The sequence below is a fragment of the Phalacrocorax aristotelis genome, chromosome 1, assembly GCF_949628215.1.
Source record: "Phalacrocorax aristotelis chromosome 1, bGulAri2.1, whole genome shotgun sequence".
NCBI classification, from domain to species: Eukaryota; Metazoa; Chordata; class Aves; order Suliformes; family Phalacrocoracidae; genus Phalacrocorax; species Phalacrocorax aristotelis.
In genome coordinates this window covers 64,786,512-64,805,670 of record NC_134276.1, presented here as the reverse complement: position 1 = coordinate 64,805,670, position 19,159 = coordinate 64,786,512, and the positions used below count along the sequence as shown (strand labels likewise).

At 37.7% G+C, this 19,159-nt stretch overlaps 1 protein-coding gene across 3 annotated transcripts in view; it reads right to left on the bottom strand.

The window, feature by feature from the left end:
• MYO16 (myosin XVI) overlaps positions 1-19,159 on the bottom strand; it is a 409,990-nt gene that overhangs the window by 74,724 nt on the left and 316,107 nt on the right. For all 3 annotated transcript variants that reach the window (XR_012660263.1, XM_075090704.1, XM_075090696.1), the window contains exons 25-27: positions 18,541-18,716; positions 13,946-14,026; positions 13,488-13,693 (exon numbers count right to left, since the gene is read on the bottom strand). Coding sequence is in view for 2 of the 3 variants with exons in the window: in XM_075090704.1 (XP_074946805.1) it covers positions 13,488-13,693; positions 13,946-14,026; positions 18,541-18,716 (463 nt within the window). In the remaining variant the exon portion in view is untranslated. The remainder of the gene's footprint in view (positions 1-13,487; positions 13,694-13,945; positions 14,027-18,540; positions 18,717-19,159) is intronic.

Below are 19,159 nucleotides of genomic sequence, written 5' to 3'. Positions count from 1 at the left end.
AGAAAATCAAAAAGGTACCCTTTACTCAGGCTATAAGGAATTAGAAGCTGTCTTACGCATCTCTTTCTTTAAAATTACACTACAAGATGAGTTTTGGTGATTATCATAGTATTGTATACTTGGCCTTTGGGAAACTTGCTGCTGGGCCTTACCAGTAGTTCAACTTTGAGTGGGTCATGATAGAAAGTCATCCTTCAAGGGGCACAGGACAAGGTTGTGACTGCTGGTCTACAGATCTGCAGGTGCAGCGGTGGGCATAATATTACAAGGGGGTGACACTATGAGGAGGCTTTGAAATCATAGAATCATACAATCATTAAGGTTGGAAAAGACCTCTAGGATCATCAAGTCCAACCATCAACCCAACAGCACCATGTCTCCTAAACCATGTCCTGAAGTGCCACGACTACACGTCTTTTAAATACCTCCAGGGATGGTGACTCCACCACCTCTCTGGGCAGCCTCTTCCAATGCCTGACCACTCTTGCAGTAAAGGAATTTTCCCTAATATCCAATCTAAACCTCCCCTGATGCAGCTTGAAGCCATTTCCTCTCGTTCTATCACTAGTGACCTGGGAGAAGAGACCAACCCCCACCTCACTGCAACCTCCTTTCAGGTAGTTGTAGAGAGCAATAAGGTCCCCTTCAGCCTCCTCTTCTCCTGGTGTTCAAAGAAAGGCATGCTTAGGCCCAGCTCCTGTCCCAGTGTTTGGAACCCTGGAATCAGATGCCTGAAATAACTGCAAACAGGTTGTGTAAAGCAAAGTGACTTATTACTTTTTCTGAAAAATACACAATACCTTTTCAGAAATGTGATGTCATACTGAGTTGAAACACCAAAGTGGGCTTATACACTTTCCCACTTGGTCTCCTGGAGGCATTGGTACTTCACTGGCTCACTGTTTGCCAAGAAAGCACTTCCCAGCTCGTTTGGAAATATACTGATAGACATATATTGCAGAAGCAGAAAGCAAAATCAGAGTAAAATAAAATTTGGCATTGAAGACAAATAGGATTGAATCTGACGTTTTACCTAGATGATGCTTTATTTATTCCTCGCTTTTGTTGTTTCTCTTCTTTGCAACCTTGACTTGAAGAGGAATGTAAATACATAAAATCCTTCCCACAATGCTCTCTGGCAGCTCAGACAAGGTATACTGGGATTATGGGCAAGGTTTTTAGTACTTTCTTAAACCAAACAGTCAAAATATATTCTCTGGAAGATCATGTCTAACTCTACTCTCTTCTGTGGGAGTTTCCCTCATGCCCTCTGAACCCTGTGAGTAGTATCAGTCTGGCTAATAGGGATTCTGAATTGTATAATGGTTAGACAAACTGTACACCAGCAACATTTTTCAAGATAGGCTAAGGCTGTCCCCTTGGCATACTGTATCAATATTCGACCAGGTTCTGCTCTCACTTATTGTGGAGTACAGCAGAAATATTTCTGCTAAAACTGATGATGTTAAATTAATGCCACATTGGTCTAAGAAAAAAAGCAAAGAAAAATCCAGTGATTAAGATACATAAAAGGATTTTACGTGCATGCTTGCATAGGATTTTGTGTTTGCTCTCAGATGTCACAAGTATTAACTGCCTACTATTATTCAGTCTGACTAGGAAATCTAGCTCTAGGAAGTCTCATTCCAGGTTCTTCTGCTGAAGATTAAATGGCTGTAAAGAATATCAAGATATGGATAAGAAGAAAAAGGGTGCCATGAATGTCTGAGTTGAGTGGAAAGAATTTAACAGCTGCAGAACCACAGAAAGAAAAACCAGCAGGAGGGTCACATTCACTTTTGAGTGTGGGCAGCTGGACTGCATTTATACAAGTCCTGTGAGCAGAAAAAAAAGCAGTCAAGAGCAACTAATTACATTTTTCTAGGCACTGAAAACACACGGTTATATTTAATTAATCAATGAATACTAAGGAATTATTTTAAAACTCTACAGTAAAATTAATCTATCCATGTGACAATCTGCACCTTAATTAGATAACTCAAAGTTCCTGAATAGTTTATGCCATTAGCATAAACTAAGGTGTTGCATACTTACTTCTTCAAATGTTTATTTTAAAATAGGCTGTTTGCATTAATTTAAGAGGTCTATTATTTTAACAGGCATTTTCTTTAAAGGGTTTCAATGTATAAGAATTAGTGACGATATTAGTGGTTGATAATATTTTCTTTTAACAGTTTTATTTCTATGGCAGGCATTTAACTGAACTTCTTATGACCATATATAAATCTATGTCCATTATCTTTGTCATTATGTGATGTCAGCAGATTATGAAGTACTCAATAATTATTTTCATTGAAACATCAAGGTTCTGAAATCATTTAATGTTATTAACTGCTTGTTATAGGCACACAGAACTCAGTCACCTTATGAGATATGGGTCAAGAACTTTCAATGTTCTTATCTGTACACAAATATAATTTTATCTATTTTAATAATCCAGGCTTTTAGATGGAATCCAGTACTGTGGATAAAATACTGTGTATTTTAGTACTCTCTGGGAACATTTCTCCATGTTGAGAAACAGCACAACCTTTTAAATTCGCAAATGTAAAATATGCATAGATATTATAAGGATATCATAGAGTAACAGGGTTATTTAGTGATTTAATAAATGTTTAGTTAACCCTGAGGGATAAGAAATGTCAAATGCTAGTGGAAACTGAATGTTTACCAAGGATGGCACTTAACTCTGGAAATGAAATAAACATTTTAAAATTTCACAGATCCTTCCTTAAGTTGAAACAAAGAAAACCACTTGAACTGCTGAAAGAGTTCAGCCAGAATTATGTTTGTGTGTGCCCAATAGACTTATCATTGCCTAAGAAAATTAACCTAGCTAGGGAAAAAAAAAGCAGAAAAAGAAGAAAAAAAAGCAGAAGAAAAAAGGACAGAAAAATACCTCACCTACCTATCGTAGTCAAGGAAGCACGATACCTTGAGATTCTCTTTGAAACAGCTTAAAAGCCAGGACATTCTCTATTGCACAAAACAATAAACTCCCTGTTATAAGCTCCACTAAGTTTTATACATTCTATACTAAACGTAATATAAATAATGCTAGAAGATTTTTCAGATTGCACACCAAACATTCAGAAGTTAGGAATTGCCAGACTCAAAATTCACCACTCCACCTTTATTTCCTTGTATTTTATTACCTAATTACATCCCCCCACTCAAGGGACCCCTTTTCATGTTGATCCTGCAGAACACTAAGTACATGATGGATATGAATAATTCAGCTGACCAGTGGAATGACACAAGAGCTTACACCTGTTTGTAATTGCTTTAGCAAATGAGGATTGCATTATAAAACTCCGAAGATGCCCAGCAAACAATACTGATATTTAATTTTGCCTTCTAAATATAGAATAAAGCTAGATGTGTGATCTACCATGGAAAACTCCAGTCAGAAAAGAAATTTTATTTTCTTTTATACTCATTCGTGCACTGTCAGTAAGCTGCAGAAACACCAGCAGCTTTGCCCTAGAATCATAGAATGGTTTAGGTTGGAAGGGACCTTTAGAGATCATCTAGTCCAACCCCTCTGCAGTGAGCAGGGACAGCTTCAGCTAGATCAGGTTGCTCAGAGCCGCGTCCAGCCTGACCTTGAATGTTTCTAGGGATGGGGCATCTACCGCCTCTCTGGGCAACCTGTGCCAGTGTTTCACCACCCTCATTGTAAAAAATTTCTTCTTTATATCCAGTCTAAATCTACCCTCCTTTAGTTTAGAACCATTACCCCTTGTCCTGTCACAACAGACCTTGCTAAATAGGTTGCCCCCGTCTTTCGTATAGTCCCCCTTTAAGTACTGAAAGGCTGCAATGAGGTCTTGCTGCAGCCTTCCCTTCTCCAGGCTGAACAGCCCCAACTCTCTCAGCCTGTCCTCACAGGAGAGGTGTCCCATCCCTTGGATCTTTTTCATGGCCCTCCTCTGGACCCGCTCCAACAGGTACATGTCCTTCTTGTGCTGAGGGCTCCAGAGCTGGATGCAGCACTCTGGGTGGGGTCTCACCAGAGTGGAGTAGGGGGACAGAATGACCTCCCTAAATCATCCTCGTAGTCCAACTCTGTGATGTGTAACATAAGGACTGATAATTTGCATGTACAATGCTACTTATCGTGTGGGCTAGAGAACTGACAATACCATGGTATAACTTCAAAAGCTGCTTCTGCTTCAACTCTAAAATGTTGTTCTCTGTTTTTTGTTGGAGCCTGTCACAAACCATTAATTCCCTTCCTTGCCACAGATAGGAGATAGACTGAGACTGTGAAATACCTGTAATAGTGGGTAAACGTAAAATAAGTCAGTTGAATCATATCCGAAAAATTACTGCCTTCCTTTATACACTATAAATTAATTCCAGGCTGATTAGTTGAGCCACCATAGTCATCTACAGTTATCTAGTATATTTCTTGTGTTTGGAGTATTAAAGAGGACCTAAGGGGGAAAACGATAAAAATGAGCCAAACAGCTACAAAGAAACACCTAATGGGGGTAAACCAGAATATTCTACCTACATTTAGTCTATATGTAACGTATAGAGCTATATAGTTTATTCATAATATCTATAGGCCAGATACTATCTCTATACTATCACATTGTATAAATACATGTCAAATCGCCTATAGCCTCTAAGGCAGTCCAGAATGCCTGCTTACATCTAGGCAACTCCCTAAGTGACGTACATCAATTCTAATATATGTGGCCTGCCAGGGAGAATGTCAGGGCACTCTCAGTTCTGATCATCCCTTAAAGCATAATAATCCCCTACATCAGCAACTTTTCACAAAGGATTAGTAATTTAGAATAACTCTGATACTGCCGTAAATTATTCCAATCTGGGCCACACTATCACAAAGCTGGGGGAAGAAGAAGGAAGGGTGGGATGTTCAAAGTGATGGTGTTTGTCTTCCCAAGCAACCATTACATGTGATGGAGCCCTGCTTTCCTGGAGATGGTTGAACACCTGCCTGTCCATGGGAAGTATAGAATGAATCCCTTATTTTCTTTTGCTTGTGCATGTAGCTTTTGTTTTCCTTATTAAACTGTCCTTATCTCAACGCATAAGGTTTTTTGCCCATCTGATTCTCTCCCTCATCCCCCTGGGGAAGAGTGAGTGAGTGGTTGTGTTGGGCTGAGGTGCCCACTGGGGTTAACCCACAACCCTTCTTTACAGAATGTGATGACCACCAAAACTGCCAAAGGCACAGTAATTTTAAAAATCACAGTTTTAAACTTTGTCGATGACCTTTGTTCTTCACAGAAAAGTAGTCATTACCTTGTTTATGAATTTGGGTTTAAGGTGCCCTCAAAATTGATGACTTCAAAATGCTACATTTACTCACCTTTTCTTGCATTCTAAATGAAAGACAAACAAAAATGATTACCCCCAGTCAGAAATATCACTTCCAGCTCCAGGTCTGAAGCAACAAACTGCACAGTGGCAAGATTGCCATTTGGTATAAATTGATATCATTACACCTACTTTAATGGAATATTGCTTTTTAACGCCAGTCAGATTATGTCTTGCTCTCCTTGCAAGGATTTAAGGTATCATGGCACCTATCAATGCACTGCTCTATGAGAAGACTGATGACATTATTGTATAGCAGACAATAAAGCTAAAAGGGCCAGTGTGATGACCTATCACTTTGCAATCTGCTAAGTACATCATTCTCACTAATGCCCTGCCTTACTCATAAGACTCCAAAATGTTTTGCTCCACCTTTTAAATTCACAGATAATATATTATAAAATATTTTAACTTCCATGCTTTCAGGAGGTAAGAAAAAGAGAGGAAAGACAAAGAGAAATAATAAAAAAAAAGAAAACCAAAAATCACTGGACAAAGGGAGTTCAGATATGCCATGATGAGTCCCACACAAGATCGACAAACAAACAACATATCTGTGCAATATAACATCACCTAATAGTACAAATTTGATCAGAAGCTTACAAAGTTATTAATAATGACTTTATGCCAGTTGCAGAAAGACAGACATTATTTAACAAAGCAATGATTTTAGCATGAACATAAACTTTCCTGCCTGAGAAAAAAAGGTCTCTTCAGAATGACCTCCAAGCAAAGTCAATTGTCTGGATGAATTAGTAACAATTAAGTGCTCTGAAGCCATTTTTGACCTAAAGTCCGCTATTAGAGCATTTCAGTATCAGCGACCGCTGACTTGAGTAGAACTGCAGATTTCAGGATGTGCAGCTAGGTATAACTTCTAAGAAGAATTTCATCTAAGAACTCCATACTGAAATCAGAGGAAAACCTGTAATTAAAATAGGCTTCAAACATTTTTCTCCCTCACTGCTATGATTATCATAAGAATCCATTATCATTGTGTTCCATACCTTCCTTCCTAATATTTCCTATTTAAATGGATCTTTGCCATCTTTTAAGATACTTTAAAACAAAAAAAATTATCAGAATGTTAACTCTTTTTAACATTCTATTTTCAAAACATTGAAATCTTAGAGATTCTTTATTTTTAATTGACTCCATTGAGCTTATATATTGTAATTTAGATATTTTAGTATATTCTGTTCATAGAGGACAGAAGTTAGCAAATGAAAAGAAGATGAGGGAGAAGAAAAAGAAGAAGAGGGGAAGAGGGGAAGAGGAAGAGGAAAGGGGAATGGAAGATGAAGAGGAAGAGAGAAGAAGAAAAAGTTGGTGGTCTAATACTGTACCTCCAAACCTACACATGACACCGTCTTACCACTTAACAGAAACAACTATTTATAATCTAATCTGCATGTCTGCATATGCATAGGTAAAACCAAAGACATGATTGATACAGTTTAAGCCATTTTTAAAGAGAATGGGAAGTGACATACTCTTCTTGCCACACTGTTAAGAGATGTCTCCACATACAGCCTTCATGTTCTCCTTCACAGTACGAAATTTTCTCTGCTGTTCCTTGAGCAGCAACAGAAGGCAGGACAGGAGCTCCGTGATGGAAAACACAAGGCTGAGTTGAAAGAGTTAAACCCAGAAAAGACAGTCTAGAGGCCTGAGTGACAGTAATGAAATTTCAAGAAACACTCAAAAAGTGCAGAACTAAAGACAAGGAATAGCACACTAGCATAAAATAATTTGGGCTTTCTGAACAACATGGTTTTTCTCATAGAAATCCTGCAATTCTCGTCAGCTAAGTGAAAGGCTCAATTTGCCTATCAGTTTACACAATCCACAGAGGTTATCCTGAGGTCCAACAGGTCTTAAGGTTTGCCACAAATGGCAGGGAAGGCTAACACAGACATCTTATTACAGGACCTGTGCAACAGGACCTTGCAGTCTCCATTGCTAAGCAGTGTCCAGACACAAGAAATGTGTGTGACATGTGAACCTCAATCTCTAAGACAGTAGTTCATAAATTCTTCCTTGACCAAGGAGATTAAAACACAGCAGGTAAAGCAAAGTACTGGGTACAGTTCAGCAATTTGATGAGCCACGTTAAAGAAGAAGGAGAGAAGAAAAGTTAATTTTAATTCCTATTCCAATTTACAAAACACTAATGGTAAAGGGTGTTTGTAGAGTAGGATGGTACCAAAATAAAATTGTTCAGAATGAGTGAAACAAAGCATCTTACTGCCTCATTTTAACCTGAACATGCCTGAACAGCTGTATTCTTGTACTTCACTGAGCAAGAAATATAAGCTCACTTCATTACTCTATATGGGTCCTTGATCACTATCATTATTTTTAAAAAATTTATATTCCAAATGGGTTTTACATGTCCTCCTTGAGCACCAAGTGAGGTGAATGACACGAAAGTCAGCCAGAATCCATTTTATTAATTAATGTAAAGAGATTAGGTTCCAGATATTAAGCTTGTACAACTAGGCTCTGTCTGTGCCCCAGACAGTTTCTGAGCCCTATTGTTCTACAATGGTAATAAAGCACCCACTGATGCTTACTTTTTGCCATTTTGCCATTACTATGTTGCTACCGAACAGCTTTTTGTGTATCTTGGGTGGAATTATCCTCATTTTAAATAAGATATCAAAATGCTAAATGCTGGAAAGAAACATCCATCTGCAGACAGTTCCTACTTCCATGGTTATTTTACTGTTTTCTTTCTTCCAGGAAAAGGATATTTGAGGATACTTTACGTATGTGTACAATTTGGACTGCAAAATGGAAACTTTGAACTCTTCACAACAAAGCTAGAATTTCAAAATCTAGCCCATTGAGAACAATTCTGAAGATACTAATGCAAAATATATGGCTAAACTTTTCCAGGAGTCTAAAATGCATGTTACTCAAGGCTTTCTATTTTAAAGGCAAGGTAAAAGCTCATTTCTGTCTCTCTGCTCAAAAAGCTTTAGAAATTGAGCCAACACTGCAGGCAAATTCAGCAGAAACACTGCAGCTGGAGTTGGCAAATCCACTGAAATCACATATATCATTTCATAATTATATTGGTGCTGCCTGTTTTTACAGCATTTAATAGCATCTGACCTTATTAATTCCCATTTTTATTTTATATTCATTGACAGTAACTGTCACAGCTTCCACTTAAGAACCAGAATTTCCACAAGATTTGTCTTCTGATCAACGAACTTTGGTGATTGAGGGGTTCACCTAGCAGCTGTCAACTTCTACTTTGATAATGCAGAAGCAGAGCCAGTAAATCCAAAAAGGACAGCAACAGAAAGAATGATTAATCTTTGTAGCCCAGGAAGAAGTGTTCTCGCAAAATATGACCTTTCCTTAGCTAATGTCTTCCTTCAGCCATCATGAGAGTTCAAATGTGACTCATAAATATATGCTAGAGACCAGTCATACTAATCCCTAATTAGATATTAACAGAAATTTATTCAAATTCATCCAATTAAGAAAGCAATGGTACTGTCTGTATTACTGATAGAATATCCAGGTCTTCTGATGCTCTATCCCTTCACTACAAAGGCCCCTAATTCAAACTTTCTGCCTTTTTATTAGCCAGCAAAAAAAAAAAAAAAAAAGTTTTTTCATTGTTTTCTTTTTTTTTTTTTTTTTCTTAAACTCTGACCACATTAGCTATATGATAAGGAACGCCCTAAAAGTAAATGCATGAAAACTGCAGGGAGGGTAGAGGAGGGTAGCAATTCACTATCTTTTGGGAATTCAAGTTGGGGTCTGGGCCACAGTTTCTCTTTGATTTTGCGCAGTGCTTTCAGACCTACCATTAATATCCTTTACTTCTCAAGTCAGGTAAGCCTGGGAGAACTGCATAGTACATTCAGCTGTAGAAAAATGAGATTTCTTTGCATCACTACTATAAAACACTTTGCAGTTGAGCTAAACCAAGCTGTGACCAGCACAGCTGCATTCACTGAAACTCAGCCCATCAGGACTCCAAGACATAAACTGAAGGTGAAAATCTTACAGTTATGGGTAAACTTCTCACAGCACCTATCTGGGGATACATTTGGCTATCTCTAAGCCTTGTCTTTCTTGGATTGCTGGTTCATAGGGTCACACTTATCAACTATATCAGGACAGACGGATATCTTGTGTTTTACATCTGTAGGCCTGATTTTCCCCTTTGGGGCCACATGGTCAAATTGCTAGTTAGCATGACTCAAAAGGGGAAGAAACGCTCCTCTTCCAAAGAGAAAACCTGTGTGAAAATCAAGAGTCCTTACTAGTATTTAGTATTTACAAACAAGGATACAGCATAGCATGACCGAATAAAGCAAAAATGACTTATATTTCAATTTCTTACAAAACATTCAAGAAAAAATTAAGGTGTAGGCAAATTTAATTATTCTCAAGTGTGTCCATCATTGAGTTGAGAGACAGAAACTGCATATTTTTTCTTTCTCCCTCTGTGTTTTCCTGTTGTCACCTGTCAAGGTCTTTATCCCCAGAGTAATGGGGAGTAATTCCTTTGCCCCTTCAGGCAAGCCATAGGGATGCAAAACTTTTCCAGCCTAGTAAGAGCACTTGGTAAGAGCACTCACTTGTTTACAGCTTCCTACAGTGAATAAAGAACAATTCCTTCATCTTTCCCTGTGTTTTGTTTCCTGATTTTTGGCCCCCCCACCTCAGTATAATCAGTATAATATTAAAAAAATACACTTATTCCCTACTAAAAAAAAAAATAAAATCAAAAATCAAAATAAAATAATGTCATCCTTATTCACTGTGATAGAGCTGTATTTTATCCCTGGGCTTCTGAGTATGATGGCTCCTTGCAGATGTGAAAATACCACAGAAATTGGAGGCCTTATCAGTTGGTATATATTTCTGTACTAAAAGGTAATCAGCAAGCCTTTGTTGTCTTTCAGATCCTACTCCTGCTCATGATCCTTCCTTAATTATGACATTTTAACCAAGTCTCTAACTGTCGATCTCTACCTAGAGCAATAGTTTTTCTGTTTTTTTTTTTTTTTTCCTTTTCTTCTTGGTTCCAGGATAGACCAAATGGAATCTGTTCACATACACACCAGTATAAATGTGCCCTGTTGTGATTGCTACTTGTCATAATTGACATTTATATTTTACCTGTTTGTATCGTATTTGTATTGGTTTGGGATTAAGGGATCCTAAGCAAAATTGAATTTGATGTAATTTTTTCTCTTTTTCAACTTGAAGAATAATAATCAGTACTTCAGAGAGAGGTTTAGGCTTTTGTGCAGCATCCTGAGTGTTCTGCAAGAAGCAGGTCTTGGAAAGCCATCACACTCAGTAGCTCAGTGCTTGTGCTCAAAGTCTGCCCGAATGTGTACCAGTGTCAACCATTGCTGCCCACCTAGAGGGTGGAAATCACAGACCATTCTGAACCATACAAAACAAGTAGAAGAGCCACTCTGGAGAAAACATAATTGTGGAAATAAAGAAGATACTATTTTCCCAAGTATTAGAACACTAGATATACTAGTTTGACACCAATAGAAATAAAAAATTGAAAGGTGAGAAAGCCTATCAACTTTAGGTCTATAATCATATATGGAAATCTGCCAAAATAATTTCTCATTCCAGTCAATATAGAGCAGGACAAGACCAGAGTTAGGCTGAAAAGACAACAGAGAAAATCCAGTTTACCAGAAGTTTGTCAGAACTAATTATCCAGTTTCCAAAACCATCCTGCCCAGTCATTGAGGCAATATAGAGATGTAGTACAAGCAACAGCTTTTTAGAAGACTTTTCGAAAAGGTAGCTCATAACCTCTGAATTCAATAATTCCTTACTTTTTCTTACCTGTAGACTATTAGCTAAAAAGATACAGTATTAAGAATTGATGGTACTTTTAAACTGCGATCTAATACTATAATTTCTGCTTAAAATTTTTGTACTTTTCAGCCAATAACAGAACAAATAGACACACACTTGTGCTATTTGAAATGAAAAGAATTATCTAACTACACTGAATGTGAATATGAAGGTTAACTGGTCATGTTCATGGTGAGAAATGTAAAGAATTTACATGTTCTGCTGTTCAAAGTAAGATAAGCTTTGGCCTGTGTGACAGGAATTGCTACTGCAAAGGCCTTACAACACTGATGGTTTCTTGCAGTACTGCTGGGACAAGAGCTCTATGTTCCTATTTGTACACAAATCTAAAAAACTGTAGTGTCAAGAGATGTATGCAGAGTGATTATTGTTAACTTCTGAGTAGGTTCAACATATATTCACAAGGAATATTACAAAATGGACTTAATTTTCAGTGACACCATGCTAGCCTCACCAGTGTTTAATTCATTTTGATGTATAATAATACAATTATTAGGTAAAAAGGCAGGGGCTTAGCTGCAAAGAACATATAAAGATAATTTATTGTGGAGAAAAAGGAATAAAGATGGACAGTAACAAAACTAGAACACTTTAAAACAATAGCATAAATGTTGCTTGTATCATAGTGTTGGGTTTTGTTGCAATTCTTGTTTTACTGTCATTACTGCAAATAAGTATTTATTGTGAGACACCAAATGCCCTCTAGACTTTTAGGTAAAAGTTTGTCTTTGGGACGTGCTTGAAGGAGTGGAGGAAAAAGACTGAAATTACCTTTGATTCTTCACATATTCTTTTAGTGATTATTTTTAATAAAATTTTCTCCCAAAAAGAAAACATGCCGGACTTACTCCTGTACTGTTAGGGTGAATATGCATGGGACCGTTCTCTGGCACTGAAGGCAACTGAATAAAATTACTATTGTACATATGGTTGCTCTCTTTTATCCTCCAAAATAGAGCAGCTATCTCCACACTGCCCAGCAGGAATGGTCCCAGGCCTGTGCTAACCCCAGCCAGTATCTGGGAATCGCAGTAAGAAAAGCTAGGTGGCAAGGACCAAATCCCTGCCGGGAACCATCGTAAGGATTTAACAGTAGAAAAGATGGTGGTTCTGTGTTCATGTAATAGTCCCTTGAAGTGTCCAATTTAGTAATATAAAAACGGCTATATAGATTGCCCCTACCGCTTCTGAATATGAAAGCAGCCTGCTCTTCCAAATCTCCCATTATTTGCATCTTCTCCTCAACCAGCCTGTACTTCTGGATTCACGCTGCAGAATGAATATTGTGGTAGGACAGAGATGACTTACTTTTGAAACATGTGGGGTTATAAATTCCTATACCCCTTCACTTTTTACAGAATTACCAGAGAGAATATGATCTTGTCCAAGCAGTAATTTAACATCCACAACTTCTTCCAAGAAGGCAACTGAAAGTTTAGATGTGTGTAAGCAGCTGACATTCCCGTGCTGTTTTTCAGAAGTAAAATAATACATAAGCCAGTTCATGACTGCTCGATATATCAGTCAAGGAGCAGAACATGCAGAGAGGAGGAACATGTGTTGAGTGCATGAGGCTGCTAACCAAACACCTCTTGGACAAGAGGTGCTCTTTCTTTGCTGAAGCATTTGAGATTGTAAGTCAACCAAAACCCCCAAACTGAATTGGGGATGGGGGAAAAGAGTTTGCCTTTAGCCAGAAACAGTGACATATATCTATTTGTCTTTTCACATTAATTAAAAATTCCACTAATTCCTAACAACAATAATAAAAATGGAGTTCTGGTATCAGCATTAATAACTCATTGCTATGTGGAAACAAATCCTAGCATATGAAATACAAATACTGAATCCATGACACACACACTGATAAACTTGAAAAATTAGACTATTTCTCCTTCTTTTTAATTACCCAGAGACAGCATGCAATATTTTGTATTTTATAAATTGTATAAATAGCATAAATTATAAAAATATACCTGTTTCATGAAGTGATATTTTTAAAATGGAATACATTTTGCTGATGATCTTTATCAATATATTTTCACAAAGTTAATTATTCCTTCAGTTAAAAAATAACAAGCCTACATGCCCTTGCTGGCACACATTATTTTTCTCCGAAGAAAGTCTGAAAGGTTCATCAGCAAAACAACACCGCAAGCACTACCAGAACATGACAGAAGACTTTGTACTGCAGGTAAAAAAAAGTTTTTATGAAACGTAAAATAATTTACCTTGACAAGAAGTCTGTGAAGGAGAGACGTATTGGATAGCCATGTCGTATGATTTTGACCATGTCTAGGACACCAATGTACTGCAGTTGAGCAGACACATAAAAATTGTCAAAAGTATCTGGCAACTTGGAGTTATTGGGCTTTATACAATGAACAGAATGTGGCGTGCAGTTCTGCAGCTTCCCAATAATATCCGTGAGTGATTTCTGTGGGGAAAAAAATCAGTTATCAATCATTGTTGTGCAGCAAAGGCAATTGCGCTATGTGTATGCTTCTTCCTAACTTTTTAACATAGTTTTCTCAAAGGGCTTGACCTGGCCATGCAACAAGTGTCTTTCTCAAGCATATGATTTTTCTTTCTTCCATTGCAATCTGTAGAGACTAATCCTGCCTTTAAAATGTTGGGTTTTGTTTTGGGTTTTTTTTGGTAACTTTCTGTCCAGAAGATGTTCACTAACCCTGAGCTGTATTGCCACAGTGGTTGGGCCCCCTCGTTCCAGTCTCTGAAGAAATGAGGATGTTCCTTTCTTTTTCAAGAGCTGTAGGGGAGAAAAGCACACACATAATACCTTTATCTCAAGTTGGGCAGTAAACCTTCTTTTTCATTGTTACACAATTTACTAAAAAAGGCAAACATTTATACAAATAGTATGTAATAGACAATGATTTGAGTTTCAGAATGAATTGGGAAAGTGGATAAATATCCTTAAGTATCTGCAGAGCCATGACTGGTAAGAAAGTTTTGATTACAAAAGCAGCAGTATACCATTGGAAAGAGAAAATACCTTCGCCAAATAACTGGGCAAAGCAATATGATCTGGAACTCTATAGCAGAAGCAGGACTTGTGCAGTTAGTACCCCTCTCAGTCTGCCTATCTCTTGCATAATTCTGTAACTCTCTGAAAAGGTTCCTTGTGTCTTTGCCAGATGCTTAAATGAGTAAATGTAAGCACAAATCATTAAAAACATCTTCAAGGCAAACCAATAACTTTAATATTAGAAAAACCCTTCTGTTTTCTTCCTTTACAAGTGAATGCAGTTAACCTTTTTTTCTTTTATTTTTTTAACCTATTTTCACCCGTTGTAGACATAAATTATCAGTAGCTTCATATCTCATTAGAACCAACGTTATCCTGTACATCAGTGTTGAAAGTGGTGACCAAATTTATTTTTTGTTGTTCTACTTCCTATGTTTGAGACTAAAATGGCAATAATCATCCTAAAAGCAGCCCCAGAAATCAGGGGTTTTTGTTAAACTTTCTACAGGAAGGCTGGCAAAATGATTGTATTCCAGGATTTGGCCAAGCTCTCAGATTCAAACCTCTGTATCAATGGCAGCCTTTTCATCTCTGTCTTTTTTTCATTGCCTTTCTCCAGTCCACTTACCCCATAAAACTCCCTTTCTGTCAAGTCAGCATGTTCTGGCCTACTCCTGCCTTTTTCCAGTTGCATCAAAAAGGTGTACCTTTCCTCAGCTTGGCCCACTCAAGCCAAACTCCATTAAAAATACTGCAGTGCAAGCAATTCTTTCCTCACTATACTAAATTTTGGAGCTCCTTTTATTTCAAATCTCTCTCACTAGGATGCAATAAGATTTTAAAGGCAAATTAATGCCCAGCTTCAAAACAGAGAAGTAAGAGAGATCTGCTTGCTCCAGGTCTTCTCATAAAAAGAACCACTAGCATGCCAATGACACTTCTCAGTTAAAGTTTACAAAATAATTGAGGAATACAACTAAAACTCAAGTTTTCTCCACTTGTCAGATAATGCACTCACCCCTTCCTCCCAACAGATTAACTCACTACTTTAAGACCATTTCCTGAGTTATTGGCAGAGCCAGGAGCAACGCTTTGGATGCTAAAGTTCCTGCCTGCTGTCCTGTATTGCATACTTCTTCCCACGGGAAAGAAGCATTTGGTTCAGAATGAGGGAGAGAAAAGAGAGGAAACAAGGCAAAGACAAAAAATTAATTCAAATTCTCCAAACTTGGACGTCTTCAGCTATGGACTAAGGAACAAGACTACATCTCTGAAGCTGTACTTCTCTACTACCCTCCAACATACAGATTTACATTGGAAAATCTTGTACCTCTAATCTACAGAAAAAAATACATATATGTAACTTTGTAATCTCTGTTAACAAGCTAAAACTTCCTCCTAAAAAAACCCTCTTTACCAGCAGAATATTTGAAAGCTTTAACCAGAAGATGTACCAAAAGCTTTGCAAGAGATGAGCTCTTCAGCTAACAGACAATGAAGCAAAGTGTTCATAAAAAGAAACAACATAAAGTTAATGGAAAGAAAAGCCTCTGTCACTGATGTGCATTAATGTGACCAGACTTCTGCTGTATGAACTCTGAAACCCACTGATTCTTCCAAAGTATTCACTAAGAAAAGATTATAGAAAAACAAGGGAGCAAGGGCTGATGTGAGCAAAAGAGAGTTGTATCAGTGAAGATATGTTCTATTTTATTTGAAAATGGGACACAGTATTCATAAGTCACAGAGACTTCATCCCTAAATTCCTATGACTTCATATACTCGAAAATTCTGGCCATCTATTAGATCTGTTTATGTCTATCTTAGGATGGATACATGGTTCCCTTCGACTCTACTACAAGTAGAATGGTGAGTTCAAAGAGGTAGACCATCCTTACCTGTGACAGCATGCTCAAAGTCAAGGGAAGAGTCATTTATGGAAAGGTAAACAAGTAGATACATGGCCATACACAGAGAAATCTATAATTATATAACCTAGCAAGTAGTTAGGACTGCAGATGACAAGCCAAAAGAGGAGGGGAATCACAACAAACTCCTATCTGACCTCTGAAAGTGTCTACTTCTCTTCCCTGGATACGGTGGAGTCTAGATGACTACCCATACACAGCAACATGAATAGCTTCCATTTTGCATTCCTCACTGCCTACATTTCTCACTGCCTACAGTATGATGTATGTTACAACTAAAATTTCAGATACAAAAGGAATGCCATTCTCTGGTTGATAATTCTTGCCTTAACATCCCTCTTTCTCCCCACCTCCCTGCCCTCCCTTTCTCTCTCTTTTTTTTTTCCCCCCTCTTTATTGCTGTTACTCTTAGGATAAACTCCAATAAAAATGCTATGGTTATGATTTTCCAGCATATGGTCATTTCAGTTCTAAGCTGATAAGAAAATGCCCCTTACCCTGCATTTTCAATTACAGTAACAACAAGAAAACAACAAAACCAACATTATTCCAGCCCATCACAGTGGATTTTCAAGACTGTATTGGAAAAGGGAAGAAATTATTTGGGACAGCACAGTTATAGATGTGGGCTTGATCCACTGAAGTAATTAAGGACTTACCTACTTCCAGCTCCTGCATGAGATGCCTATTCCAAAATAGCATGTATCTCTTTTTTTTTGCCACTGGAACAACTGGACACCTAAAGTTCTGCTTTTGTCCTGCAGGGCAGCACAGTACCTTGCTCAAATTAGGCCAATTTAGTATCTACAAACTAAGTGGTGTTCTGTCTCACCAGTGCAGCTCTTCTCAAAGCCTACCTCTGAGAAGCCGAGCCATCCTTGTCTCTGTGGGCAGATGAAGGATGAAGTTCTTCCCACCTTCCACCTAATGCCTGAAAGTTTAGAGCACTCTCACTGAATCTGGAACTTCTGACTTAATTTATCACACTTCCCAAAGGAATTTGAATATGTCTTCTGTCTCTCAAGACAGTAACTCCAGGTTAAAAGCTATTCAGGACTGGTCAAAAACCTCATAGTTTCAGAGTTCCCAGCTGTGTGGTGTTTCCGCCTGGCTTGATTAGGCTTCTAATTTAGATGTGCTTTTCATACTTCCTTCCATGTATGGGAATAGGATCTTTTTCACAGCCTTAGGAAGCTTCCTCTAGGAAGCTGTTACTTAGTGGAAAGGCACCTAAAGGTACCTTGTGATGCCTCAGCTGTTTGCTAAATATAGCCTTAAACCAACACCATTCACTTCAACTTAATTTTTTCCACTGAGATTACTGACAAGAACAGTAGACAGGAATTATGCTGTGATCAGCAGGAGGGCTATAGGGAAACTCCCATTGCTATTCTATGGATATTTGCACAAAGCCTTCCACAATGACACATGAGAGCAGGCTCCTTAATCCCATGACAGAATCAATTTTATGCAGCTGTAAGCCAAAAATAGAGTCGTAAGGCTCAAGAAGCCTGGTGAGGTAGCTGATGTATTGTGAGATCTGCTTGCTTCTTTTCTGGAAGAAGGAGGAATTCCAAAGCTCTGTCAAGAACGGACTCAGCAAATCATGTTATTTGTCATGCAAAGAGAGATGATCCAGGTGACATGAACAATTAATTTTCTGACAGCCTCCCAGGTTTCACCCCCCCTTTTTATTTTGTTTTTTTGTTTGTTTGTTTGTCTGGGTTTTTTAAAACATTTTTGGCTGACTTCTGTAGCAGAAAGAGACAAGGTCAGAAATGGGGAGAGTTTTACTTGATTTCAAATTGACTGGTAAAATTTACATGCAAGTGACCATTTAAAATAACATTTTCCAAAATGTACAGGGTCGATCTTCATACAAAACCACACAAACTATCCTTTGCAAATGAGCAATCTTCTCAAATTAACACAATAAAGACACTGAGCTTTTATTTTTTCACTTCCTATGTCTTAATTTACTTAACTATATATCATAAAGTCAGTCAAGGAGGCAAAACAAACAAGTGTTTTTATACAGCAAAAAATCAGTAATATTGCATCCACTGCTAAGCCCTGGAACCACAGAATCATGGAATGATTCAGGCTTGAAGGCACCTCACCATCTGGCAACCTCCTGCTCAGAGAGTCCAAGAAAGAGGTTCTTGAACCAGTATCATCAGTGTTAGTTAGTATGTTATAACCTGTTAGTTCTCACTATTCCTTTAGTGTTGATATTAATTACTAGATTGTTTTAATAGTTTAATGACTCCAGAGAATGAAGCAGAGAACAAGGAGCTTTCAGAAATGACAAAGTAACTGAGAAAAATCTTCAAGGAGCAAAGAGCAGAAATAGTCCTAAGTTCTTACTTTGCTGAGCTCAATATATTTCTTTGTCTCTCCACTTGCACAGGCTACTGATGGTTTTTTACTCAGCAAAGCTGCTTTACACCCTTTGATTTTAAGGGAATGATATGGAGGAATAAGTGATCCAGTTTGTGTCAGCTTGGACTGGAACAATTGGTTGATGACTACATTTTCGCTGGCTGGGAAAAAAAAAAGAAGAAATTAATGCATGAAGATAAAAAAACAGGTTAAAAATTATATATATTATATTTGGAAGTACAAAGATGTACAGTAGGAGATAGAATTAAAACAAGTGGACAAACCAATGAACTATTACATTGTGTTAGTTATCAAAGAGCATTCAATATCTAAGGACGTCAGCCATCAGTAACACTTTTTTCAAATATATTTAGGTCCTGTGCTGAACAAAACAGGGCAAGAGCAAAACTTTCAGACTGTGATCTGTCTAAATTTAATTACTGATGTTATAATCTCCTCTGAATTTTGTTCCATTACAGAATCCCGATTTATCCATGTATTACAACAATACAAGAGATGCATTCTGCACAACATTTACCTAACACGTAGTATTTAGAAATGATGAAGGCACTGGCAGAAATAAATTATGGACACTTCCTGCATC